At 34.2% G+C, this 25021-nt stretch overlaps 1 protein-coding gene across 1 annotated transcript in view; it reads left to right on the top strand.

Moving 5' to 3' along the window:
- The window catches only part of efcc1 (EF-hand and coiled-coil domain containing 1), a 66349-nt gene that overhangs the window by 30888 nt on the left and 10440 nt on the right, over positions 1–25021 (top strand). The window contains exons 3-5 of the mRNA XM_002663789.8: positions 18413–18561; positions 20850–20985; positions 22197–22362. Of these exons, the coding sequence (XP_002663835.4) occupies positions 18413–18561; positions 20850–20985; positions 22197–22362 (451 nt within the window). The remainder of the gene's footprint in view (positions 1–18412; positions 18562–20849; positions 20986–22196; positions 22363–25021) is intronic.

Below are 25021 nucleotides of genomic sequence, written 5' to 3'. Positions count from 1 at the left end.
TGTAAACAATTCAAGCCAAGAAGGATCACAAAGAGGCTGGCTGTATTTTAACTACATTTCACTCAAGTTATTGCAAACGATATGAATTATTAAATTATTGGACATATTTGCACGAGTGAATCCCTCCATAGTAATTGACAATAATGTGGTAATGGTACTAAATGCTGTTTTGTTTACACTTTGTGCACGGCAGAAGTTCAGTTTCCCTCTGCGGAAATAGAAATAGATTACTGCTCCCCATGGAGTAGAAAGACATGTCCTTGTGTGCAGGCGCATAATGTGGCTCTCGTTTCTGTTGGCTTTTGTTTGTTCAGAATGTTCACACCTAGCTTTTTGGTCCAGACATGATCCAGTGTGAGGCGACAACACCTTGAGTTTCATTAGTGCTAGCTGTTTGGCATTGACAGGGTGTATTCCAGCCCTAAAGATGACAAATATGCTGTTTCATAAGCAGCATTCGAGCCTTCTGAGTGTTGCATTTTCCTCCATTCATAGTAGTTAAAGTGTACTTTTTATATATATATATATATATATATATATATATACTTTAGAGCAGTGGTCTCAAACTCAATTGTTTGAGGGCCATAGCTCTGCAGATTGTAGCTCCAACCACCTCCAACTCACATCTGCTTAATAGTCTATAGCTGCGCCTGAAACTGCATACTTCCATATCCTAAAGCACGCTAAAATCAGTATGCGAGCTGAGTAGTATGTCCGAATTCATAGAAATAGAAAATCAGTATGCGAGATATACCTGGATGACTTACTTTTTCCAGCGAGATTCTGAAGTGCTGTGTTATTCCATGATGCCCCACGAGAGAATTCATGAATGGGAGTGAAGCAATGCAACTGATGCGGGTTGGTCACGTGACCATGACAAAATGGCAGATGTAGTACGTCCAAATTCCATTCATACTTATACTGTATAGAACATACTTTTCTAACGGCTGAGTAGTACGTTTAAATTCAAATGCAGTACCTTCCGAATAGTAGGTGGTTTCGGACACAGCCTGTCTTGATTCATTGATTAACCTTGATTAACCTTGATTAATTGGATCAGCTGTGTTTGATTAGGGTTTGAGCAAATCTGTTTAGAGCTGCGGCCCTCCAGGAATCCAGTTTGAGACCCATGCTTTAGATGATTGGTTGCCCCATATTTTAAATAATATAGATTCTTTCCTAACTACAATTTTAGCAACAAAATTTGCAGTCATTATAGGACTACAGTTTTTAATTATTCTACCCAGCACTGTCCTACTCCATTTGTTTGTGAGCACTTTTGAATATTCTGAAATGATTGTTAAATCCACCCAAAGTCCATTTGGATTTTTCTCCAATGTGTCAGTTTCATGTTTATGACTTGTGAAGACGCATAAACACTTGACGAACCTCCTTCAAAGCTCTGTTTACAGGGTCTGCCCTCGTAATAACAAAGATTCCGGGCTCTGATTAATTACCGTCTGGTTCCGTTTGGAATCTCCAGACACTTCCAGAAAAACACCCCCAGCAACATCAGGTGATTTCCAGCGTCTCAGACTGTTGTGGAAGAAAAACGGCGTCTGTGCATCCACACATGCTCCACGTCTGACTCAGCCTAGTCTTACTTAACCAGGTATCATGTTACCATGTGTCTAGTCTTAATTAAGGACATCTGGTTTGTAGTCTCAAGATAAATCGATGGCTTTATCAGCATTTATCAAGGACTTCGCGACATCCGAACAGTCCTAATCTTGTTATTTATGTGGCTGTTTAGCATATAGGATGGTCTCATGTTTCCAAAACTGCTGCGAGCCTTCATTCCTCCTCAAGTGAACTGGGTGCAAGAGGGGGTCTGGAAGTTCAGGTCCTGCCGTAATAAACACAGGAAGTGCATGTCTAAACCACAAACAGCTGGGCTCGCCCCACTTTACAACATTACTCCGGTCCAGTGTAAATATAGTCGCTAGATAGAAACCTATTGTTAGCAGCTTGACCACCAAAATAGCATCCTGAAAGCTGTTCAAGGCCAGAGATGCGATGGCCAGCCCAAAGTGATACACACACTAATGAGAGACACATTGCCACAGTTCTGTCTTGCATCTGTTTTGGTTTTGTAACTTGCCATAAAGTTCAAAAAAAGGGGGAAAAAATCTTGCAGGGACTCAATAGTTAGGTTTCCATCCATGCATTTTGGGATATTAAATTGAATAATTCCTGCACTGTATCAGGGACTATGCATTTAAAAAGGTCATATTTTGATTTTGGGGACAAAAACTCCTATATGATTATGATACAGCGACTCCTATATGATTCGTTCAGCGATTCATTTGTTTCCAAACCCCTCCTTTGCATGAGGCTAATCTGTGCTGTTTGTTCCAATGACCCAGTCTGTTGCTATTGGTCTACAGCGTTCAGCGTGAGACAGAAAGAAATGCCCACCATGGCTTATCAACAACTCTCAAGTAGTCAGAGTGCAGAGTGTGTGTATGAGCCAAATGCAGGAGTGCATTAAAGCTGTGCAGTTTAAGATCATTATTTTGCTCTATTCCTAAACACGATGCACATTCAGGATTAATTCACAGACACAGTGGCAAAAGCTGAACTATTTTGAAACTTGACCGTTACAAGTGTGTAGCAACAGCTGATGGTGACCACAGCAATGACAAACAGCAGTGGATCATGAGCTCACAAATGCATTTAAATCCATAAAGAAAGCTGCACGCGTCACGTTTTCAATGTGTTTTTAGACGTGATATGGGAATATAAAGAGTTAACCAGATACAGTACAAGCCGCGTGGAGCAGTTACAAGTAACAAAACGCAATTAAATATGTAATTTGCAAACTAGACCAAACAAGGAGGCAACCATTTTAAACACACTTAAGTTACTTACACTTGTGAAATGGAGAAAGGAACTGATCCATGATCTGTGTACTTTAAAGTCTCATACATGAATAGTCTTTTCTGATCCTTCCTTTAACAAACGGCGGACAAATCCTTAGTTGTACGTATGTAGATTGCTGTAGCACTCATCAAAAACATGACAAAAACACAGCACAAGGCTGAGGCTCTTCAATGCCTCATCTTTGGGTAGGGAAAACTTTCCCTCACACTTCAGAGCACAGAGTATTGATTCAACCGGGACCTGCTATAGTGTTTGTCTCCCTCTTTTTCTTTCCACATTGTTTGTGGGCGGGGTGAAGGGCTTCCATTTTTCCGGGTCTGCGCACAGATCAGACGGGCAGGGCTTGAGTTCCATATTGACGTCACACCAACACGGCTAAAGATTCATTACCCCGACGATTCATTTGAACCAGTTTGAGTCGACTCTTTTATAGATGAATCAATAGCTTTAAACACAGTGAGCTTCATCTTAATTCCAGCACTGTAAAAATAATTTGATAAAAATGGTTTTATGTTACTTTAACTTAATTCAACAATGTAATCAGGTTTCAACTAAATTGTTTGGGTCTATAGACTTTTTCTTAGAACGCAATATAACTCTTTATGCTTTGTGTGTATGCGTAAGGAGGATGCTAAGAACTTCTGGCCAGCAGTTTGTGTGTATAAACAGTCACATTTGGACAGCTTTAAACGATAGTTTTAATCTATCTTACTTGCTTTTAATGTCTTTGAACTAATACTGCTGTCGATCATCACCACCTCCTGGTCTGATCTTTTAAAAATGCAGGAATAGGAATGAAAAACAACATTTTGCGAGTCATTTATCATTACCATAAGATGGCATCTTGAGCCATTTAAATAGAGCATCATCATCGCTACAATGATCATTTTCTCTCTCTTTTTTAAAATATAGCATATTTTATAACATATATAACATATTATATATATAATATCCCCATTGATTTTGTTTTCTTTTTCAAATATTTCCCAAATTATGTCTAACAGAGCAAAGAAATTTTCCAGTATGTCTGATAAAAAAAATTTTCTTCTGTCTTTTATGTTTTATTTCAGCTAGAATAAAGGCAGTTTTTAATTTTAACACCATTTTAAGGAGAAAATTATTAGCCATATTAAGCTAAATATTTTTTCAATATTCTACAGAACAAACAAATCATTATGCAATAACTTGCCTAATTACCCTAACCTGCCTAGTAACCTAATTAACCTAGTCAAGCCTTTAAATGTCAATTTAAGCTGTATAGAAGTGTCTTGAAAAATATCTAGTAAAATATTATTTACTGTCATCATGGCAAAGATAAAATAAATATTCTAATAAATATTCTAGTTATTAGAAATGAGTTATTAAAACTATTATGTTTAGAAATGTGTTGAAAACATCTTTTCTCCGTTAAACAGAAGTTGGGGGAAAAAATAAGCAGAGGGCTAATAATTGTGACTTCAACTGTATATATATATATATATATATATATATATATATATATATATATATATATATATATATATAATTTATTTATTTAGTTCCATTTTATTTATTTATTTTATTTATTTATTTTTTTTTTTTGGAGGGGGAGCTGTGCCCCAGTACAGCTTTATGTCTAGCAACCCCATTGGTTAGCACCAATAGTCTAGTGGTAAAGTGCACCAACATATGGAACTGAAGAGCTCATGGTGACCCCAGTTTGATTCCTGGGTCGAGGTCCTTTGCTGATCATTCCCCACGCTTTCCTGTTCATAAACTCCATTTTCATGTCCAATAAAAAGCATAGGTGAGTGGGTTTGACAAACCACCTGTAGAAAGAAGCTCCCCCTCCTCTCTCTAGCACTTAATTCTCTGAGCACTCAAAGTTTCTTTGTATAAATAGCACTTCTTGTGTGTATTCTCTTTTCTTGTTGAATCGCTGAATCCCTCCTCAATTGTAAGTTATTTTGGACAAAATTTTTTTTTGTAAATCTGTTTCACACTCGGTACAAAATAAATTACACTCAAAACCTTCAGGATAAAACTGTCCCCATTAAAATACATTTTAAAAGTCATATTTAATAAATTCAGATATGTGGACACTTGCACAGACTATTCAGCAAATGCCCAATACACCTTCACTTTTCCACTTTAAGAAGATCAAGACATTTTCAGACCCCAAAACATCTCTTTAGCTTTCAATAGATGTTGAGCATAAAATCTGCTTTGAGTTATATTGAAAAAGCACTGGAGTAGATCACAAAGAAACATGATTGAAAATCACTTCACAAATGGTGACTTGATCCTCCTATTCTGTCGTAGTTCGGCAAATAATACGTTTGCTGTGTATATGGTGGATGTTTGTAAAACAGTTGAGATAGGATAAAACAGTAAGGAATTAGAGACTGGAAAGCTAACGTATGCCAGATGGCGGTTCTGTCAAATGTAGGCTTTATGTTTGTCTTATACAGACATATGCTCTGTTCTCTTGCTCTGTGAACAATGTGAAATAAAAGCAGCATGTTTCAGTATTTCAGGATCTAATGTTGTGTGCTGCATATTCAGTTTCTCTTATGTTGTCAGAGATGTGGTCTTGAGAAATCTCATGTTGAAGTTGATACTTGTGACTTGCTGAGTTCAATTCTTGTGTGAAATATAGTGATATAAAATACAGGATGGAAATTGTATTTTAATATTTACACTGAAAAAAAAACAGTTCATTGGATTTATTAATTTTTTAAGGTAAATGATTGCAAATAATTTATATGGGCTAAATTTAAACAAATTAAGTTGAACATTAATACATGTAGTTTTTTTTATTTAAATGCAGCCCATATAAATTGTTTGCAACCACTTACCTTAAAATGTAGTAAATCCAATAACCATTTTTTTCAGTGTGTTGGGGTAGGGCTGGAAAATAAAATGATAATGATAATTATTATGAAACAATTTCTCTGACGTTGTTGAGGAGAATGTCTGTCTAAAATATACTCATCATAATCTGTAAAAGAAATATTTTAAAATCGTTTATCTGGTTTATGTGTTTGTCAAGTTTTTACAATAAAATATCATATTAAATATTAATATTATTAAATTAATGATTTACTCTTTCGTGTGTTATATATTAGGAACATTTAGATAAAATATATCAATTTAATATATTTCTCTGATGACAGTTTTACATCATCCTTCATAAATCATTTAATATGGCGTTATAGAGCCTAAGAATTTTATTTGTTTTTTTATTAATATTAATATTATTTTTTTAATAATTATAATCTCAGATTTTTGAATTGTCAAATCATTTCGATATGGCGGTATGGAGCTCAATATATTTTATTATTATTATTATTCTTTTTTTTTTCTTTTCGGCTTAGTCCCTTTCATCACAGTGGAATGAACCGCCAACTTTTCCAGCACGTTTTATGCAGCAGATGCCCTTCCAGCCACAACCCATCTGGGAAACATCCACACACACTCATTCACACTCATACACTACAGACAATTTAGCCTACCCAATTCACCCATGTGAACACGGGGAGAACATGCAAACTCCACACAGAAATGCCAACTGACCCAGCTGAGGCTCGAACCAGTGACCTTCTTGCTGTGAGGCAATCGTACTACCCACTGCCCCACTACGTCACTCTTATTATTATTTTGACCTTAGACTTTTGAAAAATATAATTCATTCATTTGTTCTTTCTTTTTTTTTTGGCTTATTCCCTTTATTAATCTGGGGTTGCCACAACGGAATGAACCACCAACTTATCCAGCATATGTTTTACGCAGCGGATGCCCTTCCAGCTGAAACTCATCACTGGGAAACATCCATGCACACTCATTCACACACACCACAGACGTTTTAGCCTTCCCAATTTACCCATGTGAACACGGGGAGAACATATAGATAGAAAAAGCAACAAAAAAGCCAACTGACCCAGCCAAGGCTCGAACTAGTGACCTTCTTGCTGTGAGGCAATCGTACTACCCACTTTGCCACCATGCTACCCTGAATAGTATCATAAATCATTTTGATATGGCAGTATGGCTTTACTTACTTTACCTACCTATGCCCTCCACAAATTCCAGGGTATGGGCCACCTAAGGTCGATCCCCAAAGGGAACTGTCCTGGCCCATTCTATCTACTTGTCTCCAGATGTAAACCACCCTTGTGTCGGCCTCTAGGTTACAGTGCCAGGTGTTTCCTGGGCAGCCTCTTTTCTGCTTCCATTGTGGTTTCATCTGATAGCGTTTCTGGTGATGCTAGATTTTGGTTTATGTAGGCTGTGCCCTATCCAACTCCATTTTCTCTTCCAGATTTCTGCTTCTATTGCGGGTTGACAGGTTGACCCCATAGGCCGGTGTTACTGATCTTGTTGGGCCATCGAATGGGTAAAATTTTTCTGATACAGTTGTTGATCAATATCAGGAAATTTTGCGTAGTAGTTTTGGTTATCCTCCGAGTTTTGACACAGTACAACAATACTGACTTCACAATAGAGTGAAACAGATGGGTCTTAATGGTCAAAGTAAGTTCTCTCGAAGCCCAGATGTTCTTGAGCTGGATGAAAGCGGTTCTTGCTTTTCCGATTCTTCCCTTACATCTATATCTGTTCTACCCTGCTGGTCAATGATGCTGCCCAGAATGGAGCTCAAGAATTTTTTATTATTAATATTACTATGAATATTATTATTTTTATTATTATTATTACCCCAGGCTTTTGAATAGTTCTGTACCGTACTAAATGATTGCCATAGTGAATGATCATGACATATACATCTATTAGGTACAAAGCGTAATATCATTATTATGCAACATATCCAAAAACAACATTTTATAAATCATTATTCATGGCTTCCTCTGCATTTTCTTCTAAGAAAAAAAAAAATTCTCCGACCTTAAATTTTCATTTTAATGGTATTTTCATAACCGCTTATGCAACCGTTCCATTCTACTTTCCCTTTAACCAGACTTGTTTCCCAGTCTGTGCTTGAAGGGGCCAGAAAGCGAGATGCTGGATCAAATACTGAGGCTCTTTCCAAGAGTCTGGAGTGCATTCAGGGGTCCGTTCTTCGTATGTGGATTACTCAGTTAGCTGGATTTGGATGTTGATGATTTGACACGATCCAGGATCGTTTCGTTCTTCAAAGCTGATCCGAGAGTTGTTGTCATGGCAACAGTTCTGCTAGGTCAAACCTGATCGGAAGCAGGTTCAATTCATATAAACAGGATTAGATCGGCTCAGTTCAAGCAAAGATAATACAGAAAGTATGTTCCGAATTCTGATATTTTCTTACAGTAGTAGTTATATACACTTGGTAAAATGGTACATATTTTTTAACTATATATATAAAGTTATAGTCATTAATAAAATAAATAAAGTTATACATATTAATAAAACTTATGCAATCTGCACCCTCGAAATGAAAGTACAAAGACTGCCATCTGGTGCAAAGAGAAAACTTATTGACATGAACTTTTTAGATTGCTTTAGTACAAATTGTGTAAAATAGAAATGCACAATATGTGAATTTTTTTTTAAAAACAATTATACATTTATGCAGTCATAAACATGTTTTGATAGTTAATATGCCAGTGATTTGATGCTTCACAAAAGTTGCAGACGCCTTTACCAATATGAAAATGCTTTTGTAAACAACCAGTTATTCTTTACACCGATTAAAAAACGGCTACTATAAAGAAAATCTTTTCTAAATGTAGAACTAAATACATTGATTTGCATTGAAATACATGATGAATACTCTTGTCTTGACAAATGAAAGAGTAAAGCCTGCAGCTCACAACAAATGTGTAAAGTTCTTGCGTGTCATATTTAACAAACCGTCGACTGCTAATTTGATGTAATTTTGCTCACATGGATAACTGAATATTAATCAGATGATGTCATTACGCTGCTGTGCCGTCAGCCAATCGTTGCATTGCTGATCATGATTTCGAGGATCGATAGATCTGTCCTTCATAACACACGCAGCGATCTCAGATCAGTTCATCCAGACATTCTAATCTGATTCGCGAACTTGTTTGAAGAACCAAATTAGCGAGAGATAAATTATCAAGATTAAAAGATCCAGGATCTGCCAAATAATCTTAGATCATTTAAGCGAGGTACGAAGAACGGACCCCAGGTGTCTAGAGATCAGTTTAACTGCTCTCAGTAAACGTTCATCCATCCGCTCTGCAGAAACTCATCTTCATCTGTTATTCTCTGACAGAATGCAGGTCCTGTCTGCGGTGTTACTCAAATACACTTTTTTAATCACTTCAGCAGGACTGATATTCACATTGAGCAGATGTGGCATATTGTGTATTATTGTCATTTATGTGAACATGTACATATACAAATGTGCAATCAGTGGTTTGGGGTCAGAAATATGTTTATTAAAGAAGTCTCTTTTTCTCCCCAAGACTGCATTTAGATAACATATTAATGTTTATAAGCATTTTTACATTTCACATAGAGCGTTTTAATACATCTTAAGATGCAATGGTAACATTTATAATAATGGTTCATTAAATGAATTTACTAACAAACAATCAACAATACATTTCCTACAGTATTTATTCATCTTTGTCAATGGTAGTTAATGAAAATAACGTTGTTTACTGCATTAAATAATGTTAACAAGGACAACTTTGGATTTTATCATGTATTAGTAAGTCCTGAAATGCTGCATAAGATTGCTCATAATTCATGTTAGGAATTACATTAACTAACATTTTCAGCATCGTTACTCCAGCGATCAGTGTCACGTGATCCTTCAGAAATCATTTTTAATACACTGAGTTGATGATTGCCTGTGATTTACTGTGATTTCCTGTAGAATACACAGTAACCTACTGTAAATCAATTACAGCGAAAATACTGTATTTGCATTTACAGCACCATTTATCTTTTTATATGTCTTTACTGTAAAATGTCAGTAAATTTAGGTTAATTTGATGATCCTGAATTTAGTTACATTGCATCTACATGCCAACTAATTCTCATTAGATTATAAGTAGACTATATATTATAGTAGGTTGGGGTTATTGTAAGTTGACATGTATTTGCAAAGTTTCTTATAGTTACTTAACTGTCAGTTGAAGGAGCAGTATCAACAGATATTAAGCAGACAGTCTACTAATACTCAACTGGACCCTCTAAATAAAGTGTTAGCAGTTTCACAATGCAAATTTAAAATACAGTAACATACTGCATAACTGTCCTACAGTAAAATACAGGTTATATTACAGTTAAATACTATTTACAAAATTAACAAAAATTGTTAACGGTGGATAGGGGCTTAAATTATTACGCAATCCACATTAACGCATTACTGTGTTCTAATCACATTTCTGAGCAACGCAGTACTGTAACGAATTACATTTTAGATTTTTGTCATTTGATTACAGTTACTAAAGTCAATGTAATTGCATTACTTGCGTTACAAATACAGGTACAACATCAGTTAATGAACATGTGCTTTTAAATTGCTGAGGACCTGATCTGAAATGTTTGCTGATGAGAGTGGTTGTTTCTTTAACTGGATATACAGACATTACTTTGATTTCCTCGAGCGTAAAAACCAAAAATATTGCTGTGAAATGCAGTCTATGTCCAGTCTCTAAAGAAATTTTGACTGCTTTTAACTCGACCAGCAACTTGTTCAGCACTAGAACAGAAAGCATTCTACGACAACAGGCTACGTTTCACCAAGGAGACACCGGCACCTAAAAACATGGTGGCTTGACTCAGCCTAAACAGGCTAAATACATGTTTTTGTGCGAGATTGGGATTTAAGGTACCTTTTGAATGTAAAGTGAAGCGCAGTTGCTTACGGGGCCGTTCACATATCACGTATTTTGCGCTTGCATTTCCCAGGCGCACCAAGTTGAAAAATATGAGTCACGTGACAAGAACTGACCAATCAGCTTCATACTTTGGAATACACAAATTTCGGTAGACTAATTGCCTCAAAGAACACAGAACACCCAAACACTGCAGTGCTTTTGCACACTATGGATGTGAATGGTTACAGGTATCCATTTTTCTTCTAAATGTCTTCTTTTGGGTTTAAAAAAAGAAGGTTTGAAACAAGTGAATGATGAGAGATTTTTAATATTTGGGCAAACTTATTAAGTCTTTTGAATATGTCAAGCTGCAGTGATCAACCCATTGTATTTCATTGTAATGAATATTAAATTACTAAAAGAGCTGGAGTTTATTTTGTATTTTTATAGATATATTTTATATGTTTTAAAAGTAACTTCAAAGTAAAGTACTTAGCAATCTAATTACTAATAATATATACTGATAATACTAACTAATATAAGACTTTGACATCACCTTTGATTAATTGCATTTCCTCTTAATAATAATTTTAAAAAGTAATACTGTTTTTGAAGGCACTCATGTGTTTATTTTGTCACATGCTTTAGTAGATTTTATTGTTGTTGTTTTAGTCCAAAAGATAAATATAATTAAAAAAACATACTATGTCAAGTCTTATCATTAAAATCAGACTTTCTAAGTAAAATAAATAGGACTTATCCGACATTTCTTTTTTAATGTAGTGTTTTTTTTTACAATACACATTTTTCCATCGCAACATCAATTAAACTCCAATTAGAAACTCTGTGCATGTACCAGAGGTGTGGACTCGAGTCATGTGACTTGGACTCGAGTCAGACTCGAGTCATGAATTTGATGACTTCAGACTCGACTTGACAAAATATGAAAAGACTTGCAACTCGACTTGGACTTGAACATAAATGACTCGGACTTTCACTTGGACTTGCTCCTATTGACTTGTAAAGACTTGCTACTTTCTATAAAAAGCCCAAAGATAAAAAGTATGTTGACACGGAGCATCTCTGTGTGTGTGTGTGTGACAGAAAGCATGCGCGCATACTTTCGACCACTAGCGCTTTGTGGCGCACTTCCGTGTTTTTGTACCAGCGGGAAATTTGAAGATGCCATTTTCATTCTGACTCGGAGAGTGAAATAAACACATCCGCGATCTGCTCCTTTTGTTTTATTCAGCGGATTTACAACACCTGTCAAAGGTAAGATACTTAACTACTCGCAATGTGTTACTGTTGTGCAAAAGCATTGTTTTACTGTTGTGCATAAGTGAACTTCAGTTTTTTTAACCAAACTTACCCTCTCCTCATTTATTTCACATAATTATGAATGAACATGGCTGTAATTTATGTTTTTGCACTTGGTCGTTTGTGTCAATGCGCATATTATGTTTTATTTTTGTGTTTTGCCCATCCTCTGACAGTATTTTCTAACTATTTAATTAGTAGTAATAATAATTACATGATATAATAACTAGATATATATAATTTATTTTTAAAGCTCTTAAAACTGTGAAAAAAGTGTTTTGTTATTTTTTGGTAACATTTTGCAATAAGGTTTCTTTAGTTAATCTATGTACTAACATGAACTAATAATGAACTATACTTTTAAACCTTTATTAATTATAGTTTAACATTTACTATTGCATAATTACAATTTAAAGGTATGCTTGTTAACATTAATGTTAATGCACTGTGATTTAACAAAGGTTAACCAATAATTTTATTTCCATTAATTAATGAATACTGTAATGATTTGCAACTGTACTTCACTGCATTGTTTGTTCACATTAGTACATAGATAAACTTAATTAATTAATACAACCTTATTGTAAAGTGTTACCTTTTTCATATTTTGGATTAATACTATTAATTTTATTTAGTATTTAAAACCTTAAAAGTATTTGTATTATTGTTGATGTTATGCCTCTTAGCAATATTTTATTCCTCTATATGGTTTTTAATTAAATTTTTATTGTGAGATTGTAATGTAATGCATCTATATTGTTGAATTTCTGTTTGTTTGTTTTTCTGTATTTCTCCCTGTATATTTAAAGATTATCTACTATTTTTAAGGTACTTAAAACCAACCATCTAATAAAAAATACAATTGACAATCACATTTCGTTTCATGAGTGTCTTTGTTCCTGTTTTGTAGGACTCTTATTTTAACAGATTTCATTGGAAAACACTTGACTGATCATTCAATTAAAGTTTTACCTTTATTATTCCATCACTCAATGAGATCATTTAATTGTGAGTTGAATTACTCCATTTGTAATTGTTTTTAAATAAACTAAAAACGAAGACTTGTTTTATTCAGTACATATTTACATATTAAAATATATTTAAAACCACTATGAATGTATTTAAACTAATATTTAAATTTATATAACTGTTTCACTGTGGGTATTTCTATTTTAATTTATTTAGCACATTTATTGCCTATTCAAACATGAAAACAAGTTTTAGATAATTTGTGGCTCTAATAAATTGTTAAACATTACAATATCCCTGCAGAAAAATCCAGCTTAAACCAGCCTAGGCTGGTAAGCTGGCTTTAGCTGGTCGACCAGGCTGGTTTTAGAGGGGTTTTGGTAATTTCTAGGCTGGTTTCCAGCCATTTCCAGCCTGGTCTTAGCTGGTCAGGCTGGAAACTGAACTGAGCTAAACTGAACTGAACTGAACTTAAACACTAAAACCTGAACCACACTGTTCCAGTTACTGAACCACACTGTTCCAGTTACTATGACCATTTATGTGAAGCTGCTTTGACACAATCTACATTGTAAAAGCGCTATACAAATAAAGCTGAATTGAATTGAATTGACCAGCAAAATCCAGCTAAAACCAGCTTGACCAGCCTGGTTTAAGCTGGACATAGCTGGTTTTGGCTGGGCTCCCAGCCTGGCTAGGTTGGTCAAGCTGGTTTTAGCTGGTCATCTCCCAGCCTGCCCAGATAAGACTAGGCTGAAAATGGCTGGAAACCAGCCTGGAAATGACCAAAACCCCTCTAAAACCAGCCTGGTCGACCAGCTAAAACCAGCCTAGGCTGGTTCAAGCTGTTTTTTTCAGTAGGGATTTTTGACAAAATGGTCTAAAATGATAGTTTACAAGTGCCTAAGTGGGATTTGAACCCCGTTCTTTATGAAAAGAAAGAAAAATCTGATTGGCTCTGACATTACTTTCACCAGTGGGCAGGTACTTCAATCTGATTGGCTGGTCTCTCGTGCACGTATTCAGTCTCACTGCGTTTGCTTGACTTTTGTCCACACTGGCGCCTCAAACCTTTCCTGCTTTTGCTCTCCAGAGATCCTCCTGGTAAATTGATTATTCCAGAATGTTGATATGGTTTATATATTGCTACACTATTTAGTAACAATACATTAAAAACTATGAGGTTAAGGTAAATTCTATAATAAATGCTAGTGTTTTTGAGAATTAGGTATACTGCCTATGTTTAAGCCTAGTATTATTTACAAGTTGTTAATGAATGCTTCAGCATACTTTAGTATTAAGAATAGTGAACTGATAAAATAAAATACAGAGTGTAGTTTTTCTACAGTAAAGTGTGGTGAATTGTAGTATAATATACCCTATATTGTAAAAAACTACAGCACTGGGTAATTTGTTTATATTACACTTGTGTTACCAAAGCAACTATAATATGACCCCAACAAATTAATTAAAGTACTTTACTATAGTACTGTTCAAAACACTGTCTATGCCAATAGATGTGTTCAGGGGCCCTGTGGAACAGCTTTTCCTCAAAATGAAGAGGATGACATGGAAAATGTCCTCCACAATCTCATCAATAATGTGGAAGACAGCAGAGACGTGTTCATTTTATTTTAGTTGCCATGATAAAATGGGATTGATAGTGAGATTTATTTAAAGAGTGAATAGTACAGTAGGCTATAATACCTAATCAAGTTTTTCCTTATTTTTATCACAGTTACATTTCTGCTTGCGTTAGTTATATTTTTGTTTAAATGTTTTTTTATTTGATTAGTATGGTACACCTTTCGGATGATTAATAAATGTTTGTAAAACAAAATACATTCTTTACATCCAACCTCTATTCTCTGTGTCTTTAAGTGTTTGAAACTGGAAATATCTCATCATAAAACATACAGCCAAAATGTTATGGTTTATTAGATAAAAAATTTAATATGTAAGTCTATTTTAGTATTTTGGTTTTTGTTAATAAATAGTCCCTCAATATAAATCATATAAAAAAGCACGAAAGGAAGAGTAAACACAAGACTCAAAATCTGTATATAATCTCTGAGAGCACGCAGGAAAATGTGTGCGTGAGCAGTGCATATTTGAGAGCGAGAAAATTTGCGCGTGAGCAGCGTATATTTCAGAGCTCGCAAGCAGTTTTGTCCACAGAGGAAATCGGTGCACAAGCGTCACACAAGGTAGAGAGCAAAGTTCTTCATTGTTATGTGAGAAAAACAACGTTAATGTTTGTATAAAGTAGCCGACTTCATTTAGAATATGTGCCACAATTTTACATTGCTGCTAGACAGATTTGCATCTTCATCTCTTCAGCACACACGAGATTCAATTGACAAAATACCAAGTTCACTCAATTTTACTTTGCAGCATACAGGAGTTGTTGGTCTACTGCTGCCTCATTGAGGTCGTTTATGTAGTTTTAGTTAATCACAAGTTGATCACAGAAGACATAACATAGCACAACTAAACTTAATGTACTAGACAGCAGTAGACCTGCAATTTCTGTGTGATGTGAGGCAAAATGGACTCTATTGTAGTGGAACTCGTTCTTGTGCAATGTGCTGTGTAGACAAGATGCAGCACTGTTTAGCACTTTTTCAGAAAATTACATTTGTGTTTTTATATATCTGAGCAATGTTCTTTCATAAAAAAAGGTTTGTTTAATAAATACAGATCTTACAACCATACATAATCTGTTTACAGTTCATTGTTCTGTTAAAAAGACTCGAAAAGACTCGAAAATCAAACTATAGGACTTTGGACTTGACTTGAGACTTGTTGCCTTTGACTTGGGACTTGACTCTGGACTTGCCTGTCTTGACTCGGGACTTGACTCGGGACTTGAGGGCAATGAATTGAGACTTACTTGTGACTTGCCAAACAATGACTTGGTCCCACCTCTGGCATGTACCATCTCCTTCTCATCACCATGCTTAAACCACAACATCACACATGTCAGTATGTTTTTTTCCTCTCTTTATAGCAGTGTTACTGACAGACCTGTTTAGGGTCTCCCTGGTTGTCTCCTCCGGCAGCTGTGGGTCATCAGAGAGCCCTGAAACACACTTTAGCCAACCCACCCCCCTCTTCAAACACCCCACTCCAAATATTGACCCTAAAATATGTGTCCCGAAAGCACAGTGTACTGAGAGATGATTTTGTAGGCTCATACGGGCTGTATTTATGGCCGCTCTGCACTGAAGGGCTCCTCATGGCAGCAGGATCTATGCTTGACTGCAACCGGCTTCAAATTCTTCTCTTTTTTTTCGGCTCACACTGGAGCAAATGGATTTCTGCAGGCTTTTGCTTTTTTCTTCTTCTTCTTTCTTCTGCAAGCAGGACATTGTCATCTGGAAGCATTTACTCTTTTGATTCATGAAAGCCCCCTATTGCATTTCATCTGTCGCAAAGCTTAGAAAGAGAAACGGTTGCGTTGAAATGACTGAAACATTATCGACTGCATTCGCTTATAGCTGTCTGACAAAAGTACAAATGCTTGAAATATGTTGATTTTGAAGTCATATAATGTTACCTGGTGCCTGGTATGGATGCATGTTAAACATTTATCAAAATCATGCATACTGTGTTTTATGTTGACATGTAAAAAAATGATAAGTATAATAGGGTTTTTAGGTAAACTTCATGTATAGCATTATATTGATTTGTTATGTACAAGTAATGTTATTGAGTAGTTACTTTCAGGATTAATTCATGATTATTTTAAGTATGCTTTACCAAGAGATTCTTGTTTTAATCTTTTATTTTGAGGCACATAAACTAACCACAGAGACCTGAATACTTGGAACACAATACACAATGACTGTAACAATCAATGCTTTTTCCGTGTGAATTTGGTTTTGGTTTTGTTTTGGGTTTTTTTTTTTTTTTTTTTTTTGTAGAAAATTAACTCCAGATGTCATAAAATGGGAAAATATTACACCTAACAACAAAAACGCTGATAAAAACTGTGTAAATACAACTGGCAAACAGAGAAGAATGCTAAATGTTCCATTGTTGTATATACATTCATACATTTAAGAAGATTTTACTTAAGGGGGTTGTTCACCCAAAATGAAAGCCCATAATTTACTCATGCATGACTTGTTCTAAACCTGTGTCTTTTTGTTGTTGTACTTTTAAACACAAAAAAATGCTTTAAAAAATGTTGTAAAATTTTAATCAATGACATCGATCATAGGAAAAACAAATACTATGGAAGTCAATGGTTACAGGTTTTCAACATTCTACGAAATAACTTTTAACAGATTTGGAATAAGTAAAGAGTAAGTAAATGATGACACTTTTATTTTTGAGTGAACTATGCCTTTGATTTTATTACTTGGATATTTAATCATTGTAAAACATGAACAATTTCAAGTAAAATATCTATATAAGATCAAGGTTTCATTTGTAGAGAATTTATTTTTACATTTTTTTTCGTGCCAGAACTAAAAACCTTATATAGAAAAAATATTTATTTATTTATTTATTTATTTGTTCTAAAGTATTTACTTCTTTACAGAATCATTTTTTATCACTGTAGGATCTATCTACAATGATCAAATGGAAATATGTAGACAGCATGCAATACAGTGATGTTAGGACATGATCAAACATTTATTAAAACACAGTGTTGGGGTAATACATAACAAGTACCACAAGCGACGTGATAATATTATGTAAGTAGAAGCATAGCAATGCATTCAGAATTAGGTATAATAACTGAGTTACTTTTTTTTTTTTTTAAATAATGCGAGTTACCTTTGAGTTTAGTTCATTTGCTTTTAAAAACTAAATTGCTGGATTAAAATGACTGCAGTCACGTTGAATCCAACATGCAATGAGAGAATGCAGGAACAGTCAGAAAGGAAAAAAGCGGAGCCTTGGAAATAATCTCATTATTTTGAACACATGGAAGAAAAGGAAAAGAGGATTATTTGAATGGACAGTGATTTTACTTTTAATAGAACAAAAAGTACAAAATAGCAAACACATTGCTTTAAACTGTCATTAATCTGTATATACAGCATGTAGAGCTCTGGGGTCAGAAAGTTCTCTGAAGATGCTGCATTCATTTATTATGTGTGTTTTTTTAAGTTAAATGCAGTTTATACAGTTAATTGCAGAGCTCCTCTATTTGAAAAAGAAGAAAACCCCCCGCAAGTTCTGAAAGAGATCAAGCCACAGCTAGGTCAGAAAAAGTAATACAAAAGTAACTTAAAAAAAACTACGCATTACTTACCATAAAAAGTAACCAAGTAATGCATATAGTTTGGTGAGTGTCTCAATATTTTAATGCATTACTTTCTAAAGTAACTTTCATCAACACTGCACTGTTGTTTCTTGCTAGTTTTGCATCACAATAATGTCCTGAAAGCAGAACTCCTGTTTTTAATGTCTGACCTGTTACTTCACTTGCTGTATTTTACTCTCCACAGATCTGAAGTGTCTAAAACATCAGTTGCATTCATCCACAAACCGGACAGACGGTATAATGGGGCCAGTCAGACGGTGTCCCGCTGTTGCCTGGATACAGAGCAGGATCGACACTCACCAACAGGACGGGCAGAGACTGTGTCCGACACCAGTAAGACAAATATTGACATTGCACAAGCCTTTTTGACACTGTTGGTGTGCAGTTTGGAAATAGTTCCTACTTGCAATTTTTTTTTATTAATAGGCAATATTCTATACTACATGTGTGCAGATTTATGTCTATCCCTGTTGAAATGTTACATGGAAATATATGCAAATTCATATTTGGATTGCATAAATTTAAAATATGCTACCTGAAAAAAAGTCTTGTCATTAATCCCAGTTGTAAAAGCAACAAATAATAACTTGACTTCTAGTTGATCATTTGGAAAAGTGGCAAAAGTTAGATTTTTCTGATGAATCATCTGTTGAACTGCATCCCAATCATCACAAATACTGGAGAAGACTTATTGGAACCCTCATGGACCCAAAATTGTCACAGAAATCCATTAAGTTTGGTGAAGGAAAAATCATGGTTTGGGGATATCTGCAGAGTGGATGGCAGCATCAACAGTCTGAGATATCAAGACAGTTGTGCTGCCCATTACATCACAAACCACAGGAGAGGGCAAATTCTGTAACAGGATAGCACTCCTTGTCATACTTCAGCCTCCACAAAGTTCCTGAAACCAAAGTAGGAACAAGATGCTCCAGGATTGGCCACACAGTCACCAGACATGAACATTATTGAACAAGAAGGCTTTTTTGCCATTCCAGATGACTTTATTAATAAGTTATTTGAGTCATTGCAGAGATGTATGGATGCAGTCGTCCAAGCTCATGGGAGTCATACAATATTCATGCTTCTTCTACTGCACCATGACTTTATATTCTGTACTGTACAATATTTCTGTTAAGTGACAAGACTTATGTTTAAGCTAAGTCAGACCTTACTGTCCTAATTAAATAAATATTAAGGCATGATCATAGCTATTTTGATAAAATAAGCGTAATCTAGAAGCCTTTGCCTTTAAATAAGCCACTTCTGATACTAAATCATCAACTAGAAGTCAAGTTATTATTTGACAAGATTTGTATCAGGTTATGTATGTCATTTATGCATATATTTAGAAATATTGCAAAAATGACTGCTATATATATATATGTCAAAATTATTAGTCCCCTTCACATTATTTTTCTTCTTTTTTAAATATTTCGCAAATGATGTTTAACAGAGCAAGGAAATTTTCACAGTATGTCTGATAATATTTTTTCTTCTGGAAAAAAGTCTTGTTGGTTTTATTTTGGCTAGAATAAATTAGTTTTTAATTTTTTTAAATAAAAGGGACAAAATTATTAGCCCCTTTAAGCAAAATTTTTTTCTTGATATTCTACAGAACAAACCATCATTATACAATAACTTTCCTAATTACCCTAACCTGCCTAGTTAATCTAATTAACATGTTTAAGCCTTTAAATGTAATTTAAACTGTATAGAAGTGTCTTGAAAAATATCTAGTCAAAGATTATTTACTGTCATCATGACAAAGATAAAATAAATCAGTTATTAGAAATGAGTTATTAAAACTATTATGTTTAAAAATGTAATACTAAATAATAATTTATTACTAAATTTCTCTCTGTTAAACATAAATTGGGGGGGGGGGAAATAAACAAGCAGTCTAATAATTCAGGGGGGCTAATAATTCTGACTTCAACTGTATATTTATATATTTCTACCATTGGAATTACAAATATGTACATAAATGTTCAAATATGTTAACTTTAATTTTATAATGTGCTTATATAGCCATATATTCAAATATTGCTAGGAAATATGGAAACGTTGGAATAAAAAGAGTTTTTACTTTTGTATGATCAATATTATTAGCCTCATTTAGAAATATATATTTTTATTTTCTATAAAACAAACCACTGTTTACCAGTAACTTGTCAATTATATTAACTGGCCTAGTTAGTAACCGAGTTAAGTCTTAAATGACACTTTAAGCTGAATACTAGTGTCTTGTAAAGTAAGTGAAAAAATATTATGTACTCTCAACATGGCAAAGACAAGATGAATGAGTTATTAGAAATTAGTAAAAAATATCTCTCCATTAAGCAACAATTTAGATTTTTTTTGTAAATTTTACAGAAGGACTAACAATCTTGACTTCAACTGTATATAATTATCTTTCTCATACTTGTAATTCCAGTTTATACTGATAAATTCCATTTCAGTCAAATATATATATATATATATATATATATATATATATATATATATATATATATATATATATATATATATATATATATATATATATATATATATATCTGAGATTATATATAAAATGTAATTAATAATCCAATATTTAATGTGTTTGTATGTGTGTGTAGTGGAGGAGCAACTGTTTCGTTCAGTGGAGGGTCAAGCTGCGTCTGATGAAGAAGAGGAGAGATGGACAGGAGAACAGCAGAGACAGGTGGACGAGGTCAAGAGAATCCTCACCAGACTGTCCTGCTGTGGAGACAGGTACACACATATCCCCATATAATAATACACACCCATAAAGTAACCCTATCACTAAACTGATGTGTGATCAAGCCTGTTTTCACAAGGAAACGTAAGTATTTATGTATTGTCAGTTTAGTGCTGAACTCATACAATTGTGAAAATGTATGCTTTTTTAAATCGTACTAAATTGTACAATAGAATTCATATGAATTAGCCACTAAATCAAAGAGTTACAAATTGCTGTGACTCCACACAGAAATTCCAACTGTCTCCGCCAGGACTCAAACCAGCAACCTTCTTGCTCTGAGGCGACAGTCACTTATTGAAGATCTGTAATGCTACATATGTAATAGTTGATGAATAATTTCAAAAACTCTTTCCAAAAAGTCTTCCGCAGCAATATTACGAACATGTATTAAATATTGCTCTAATATGCTATAATATATGCTATAATCTGAAGGAACAAAACACAGTGAATTCAAAAAGAGACTTGGCTACTGTGAAGAAATATTGTGAGCAACACATTATTTCATTTATAGAATGCAAATTTTTATTGTATATGTATATGTTTTTTTAGATGTATGCCACACATGCCTGGTTTCTTGTTTTATTTACTTATTTTAAACTTCTTTATATGGCTTATCTTTTCTTTGCTATGAAAAATTAATTCTTTTTTTTTTTTTACAAATCATACTTTCTATGTTTTGGAAGAATCCTGAGAGCTACAGATATGCTTGTGATATTACAGTAATGTCATGTTATAATACCAAATATGACATTAATGAACAATAGTATCTCTCTCACTCCTTATCACTCTCCTCATTTAAAGTGATTTCATTCAGTTCTTTTAAATGGACATTCCCCAAACTGTATTCTATAATTTTTAAAAAGTGGGAAAAGGTGGATAATAATATGTGAAAGTACAGTACATGAGGCTAGACTGAATTACCTAACAATTTAGCTGGGTTTTTAAAGTGCGCATCCAATTGACGCATGATAGATCGAGTACCTCTAAATTACATTCATACTTTAATTTTTATACTATAAAGTATCCATTTTATTCGATTTCGCATCCCCCTGAATTCATAATTAACTTTGGAGTGAAATAAAATCTATGGGGAAATAAAAGGCTTTCTGGAAACATTGACAAATAAAAGTGCTTTTCATTCACTTGATGGAAAATACTCTTGACATACTCTTGGCTCTTGATGTTTTTTGTGTGCTCTCAGGTGTGATGAGAAGGCAGTGAAGAAGCTGTTGTCTCATTTTGGAGATTCTCGCACAGAGGAGAGCCAGACGGCAGTGTTAGAGTTGCTGGAGAAGGTCACAAGACTCAACAAACAACTGGAGCTGAAGGAGAGTCAGGCCAGGAGGGCAGAGATGGACACAGACCAGGTATGACTGCACCGCATTCAATGATATACAAAGTGCTCATAAATGAGTACACCCTCTTTTGAAAAAAAATGTAAAAATAAATAAAATTAATAGTTACCTCCTTGAATTATTAGCCCCCTGTTTATTTTTTCCCCAATTTCTGTTTAATGGAGAGAATATTTTTTTCAACACATTTCTAAACATATTAGTTTTAATAACTCATCTCTAATAACTTATTTTTTTTTATCTTTGCCATGATGACATGTAAATAATATTTTACTAAATATTTTTCAAGACACTTCTATACGGTTTAAGTGATATTTAAAGGCTTAACTAGGTTAATTAGGTTAACTAGGCAGGTTAGGGTAATTAGGCAATTGATTGTATAAAGATGGTTTGTTCTGTTGACTATCGTAAAAAATATAGCTTAAAAAGCTAATAATTTTGACCTTAAAATAGTTTTTTTTTAATACTTTCTCCAGAAGAAAAATCATTATCAGACATACTGTGAAAATTTCCTACCTCTGTTAAACATCATTTGGAAAATAATTTTAAAATAAACTGAAATGGGGGCTTATAATCCTGACTTCCACTGTATATATAAGTATATGTATATATGTATATAGTCAATAACTAAAACAGTTATATTCATTAAAATAAAATAATAATAGAAATAATTACATTTACATTCAAATTCTGAAGTTATTACAACAATAAAATTACAAGCTACACAATTTTAATGACATTTTATATTTTTTAAATATTGTTTTGTCATTTTTCTAGATTTTTTTCTGATCTTAAGTTGATTTATTTTTTGCTAGATTAGTTGCAGGTTTTGAGGTTGACACTGACTAATGCAATGTTTTTGCACAAATATACTATTGTAAAGCAACGTATAGAAAATAGAAATTTAAAAGAGAGATCTAGAACACTTGAAAATGCTCAAGTCAGTTTATAAACTGTTATGCACATTCCACTAAACTAAACGGAAACACCTAGTTTTAGACCAAAATACTTTATTAGTATGTTGTAAGACCTTCTTTTGCGGACAATACAGTATAAATTTGTCTTGGGAATGACGAATACCAGTCTTGCACAGTGGTCAGAAGGATTTTGAGCCATTCTTCTGACAGAATAGTGGCCAGGTCACTACGTGATACTGGTGGAGGAAAACCTTTCCTGACTCGCTCCTCAAAAACACCCCACACTCAAAACACCGATCCACCCTCATGCTTCACTCTGGGCATGCAATAATCTGGGTGGTACACTTCTTTGGGGCTTCTCCACACCGTAACTCTCCCGGATGTGGTGAACTCATCAGAAAAAATACATGTTTCACATTGTCCACAGCCCAAAATTCTATACATCTACACGTCTTCTTTCTAATCTATTCTATTTGATTCTATTCTATAAGATTCTATTCATCTATTCTAGATTGTAGTCTATTTGTGTTTGCTTAGTGAGGATTTACAGCACTTTTCTATTTGTGTTTGCATTGTGAGAATTTGCAGCGTGTTTTTCTATTTATGTCAATGTTGTGGGGATTTAGAGTGCGTTTTTCTATTTGTGTTTGCTTTGTGAGGCTTTGGAACATACAGTCTGTCAAACCGATGAAGAAATAATGATTTTGTAAGAGAACAAAAAGCTGAATTGACCAACAAGTAAATATTTGAATTGAATAAGAGTTGCCACAGAAACTAATATAATTATCTAATATAACATCTAATATCTGAATTGGAGGCTAGAAAAGGAGAATCACATTAAACTCTAAAAACACACGCACAGTAAATCAGCAGTTAAAATACATATCAAAGATTTCAAATACTTAATGAGACATTTTCATACTCTGGGGCACAAGTTCATCCAAATAAACTTTGGCTGCTGCTGCTGCTCTTTAAATGCCTTACGTCACCAAACCAGGACTTTCTGTTCTGTTTTACTTTTACATTCGTGGTTGCTTTCGGGTGCAGGGGTGTAAAATTAGATTACAAGGCACTTGCCCACCGAGCGCTTGTTATGAGAATGACGGGCTTCAAAGAAAAGCCACAGCTCTCACTCTCCCACCAGCCGCATGTGTGTGTTTATATGAGCAGCCCTTTCTGAAGCACAAAACATACCTCCAATGTGATTAGAATCAACCCCTGAACTCTCATTCACTATTACCTAGACTAGTCCACTAATATAGTCCACCTGTGAATAGAGCGAGTGAACACTGACACTGATATTGAGAGATTTTATTTAGCGTTTGCTGTTTAGTAATCATTTGATACTTAGCAGCCAGAAAGTATTTATCTTAGGTACAGTAGCATGTTTATTTCTGTTAAAAACAACATTTAAAATAGTTTGATATTACACTTTTTCCACATTGGAATACCATGGTTTGGAAAATGGATGGAAGATAATTTTGTGGGCATCGTGTCCGTTAGTTTCACTATGCATTTTTCTTTTGTAATTCATGATTGTATAGTCATTATTGCAGTGCATTATGGGTGACTGTGGACATTCATAATGTGTTTGTTTGTTTGTTTGTTTGTTTGTTTGTTTGTTTGTTTGTTTGTTTGTTTGTTTAGATAATGTAACTGTAACATTACAGCCTTTTAAAGTACGTAATTCAATAGCATGCATGAAGATTAATTCTTCAAAATAGCCAGACAGAACCTGCATATGCTTTTTTTCTGCA

Source organism: Danio rerio, chromosome 11, assembly GCF_049306965.1.
Source record: "Danio rerio strain Tuebingen ecotype United States chromosome 11, GRCz12tu, whole genome shotgun sequence".
NCBI lineage: Eukaryota > Metazoa > Chordata > Actinopteri > Cypriniformes > Danionidae > Danio > Danio rerio.
Note: the sequence above shows the minus strand (reverse complement) of the source record. Positions and strands in the feature narration are given on the sequence as shown.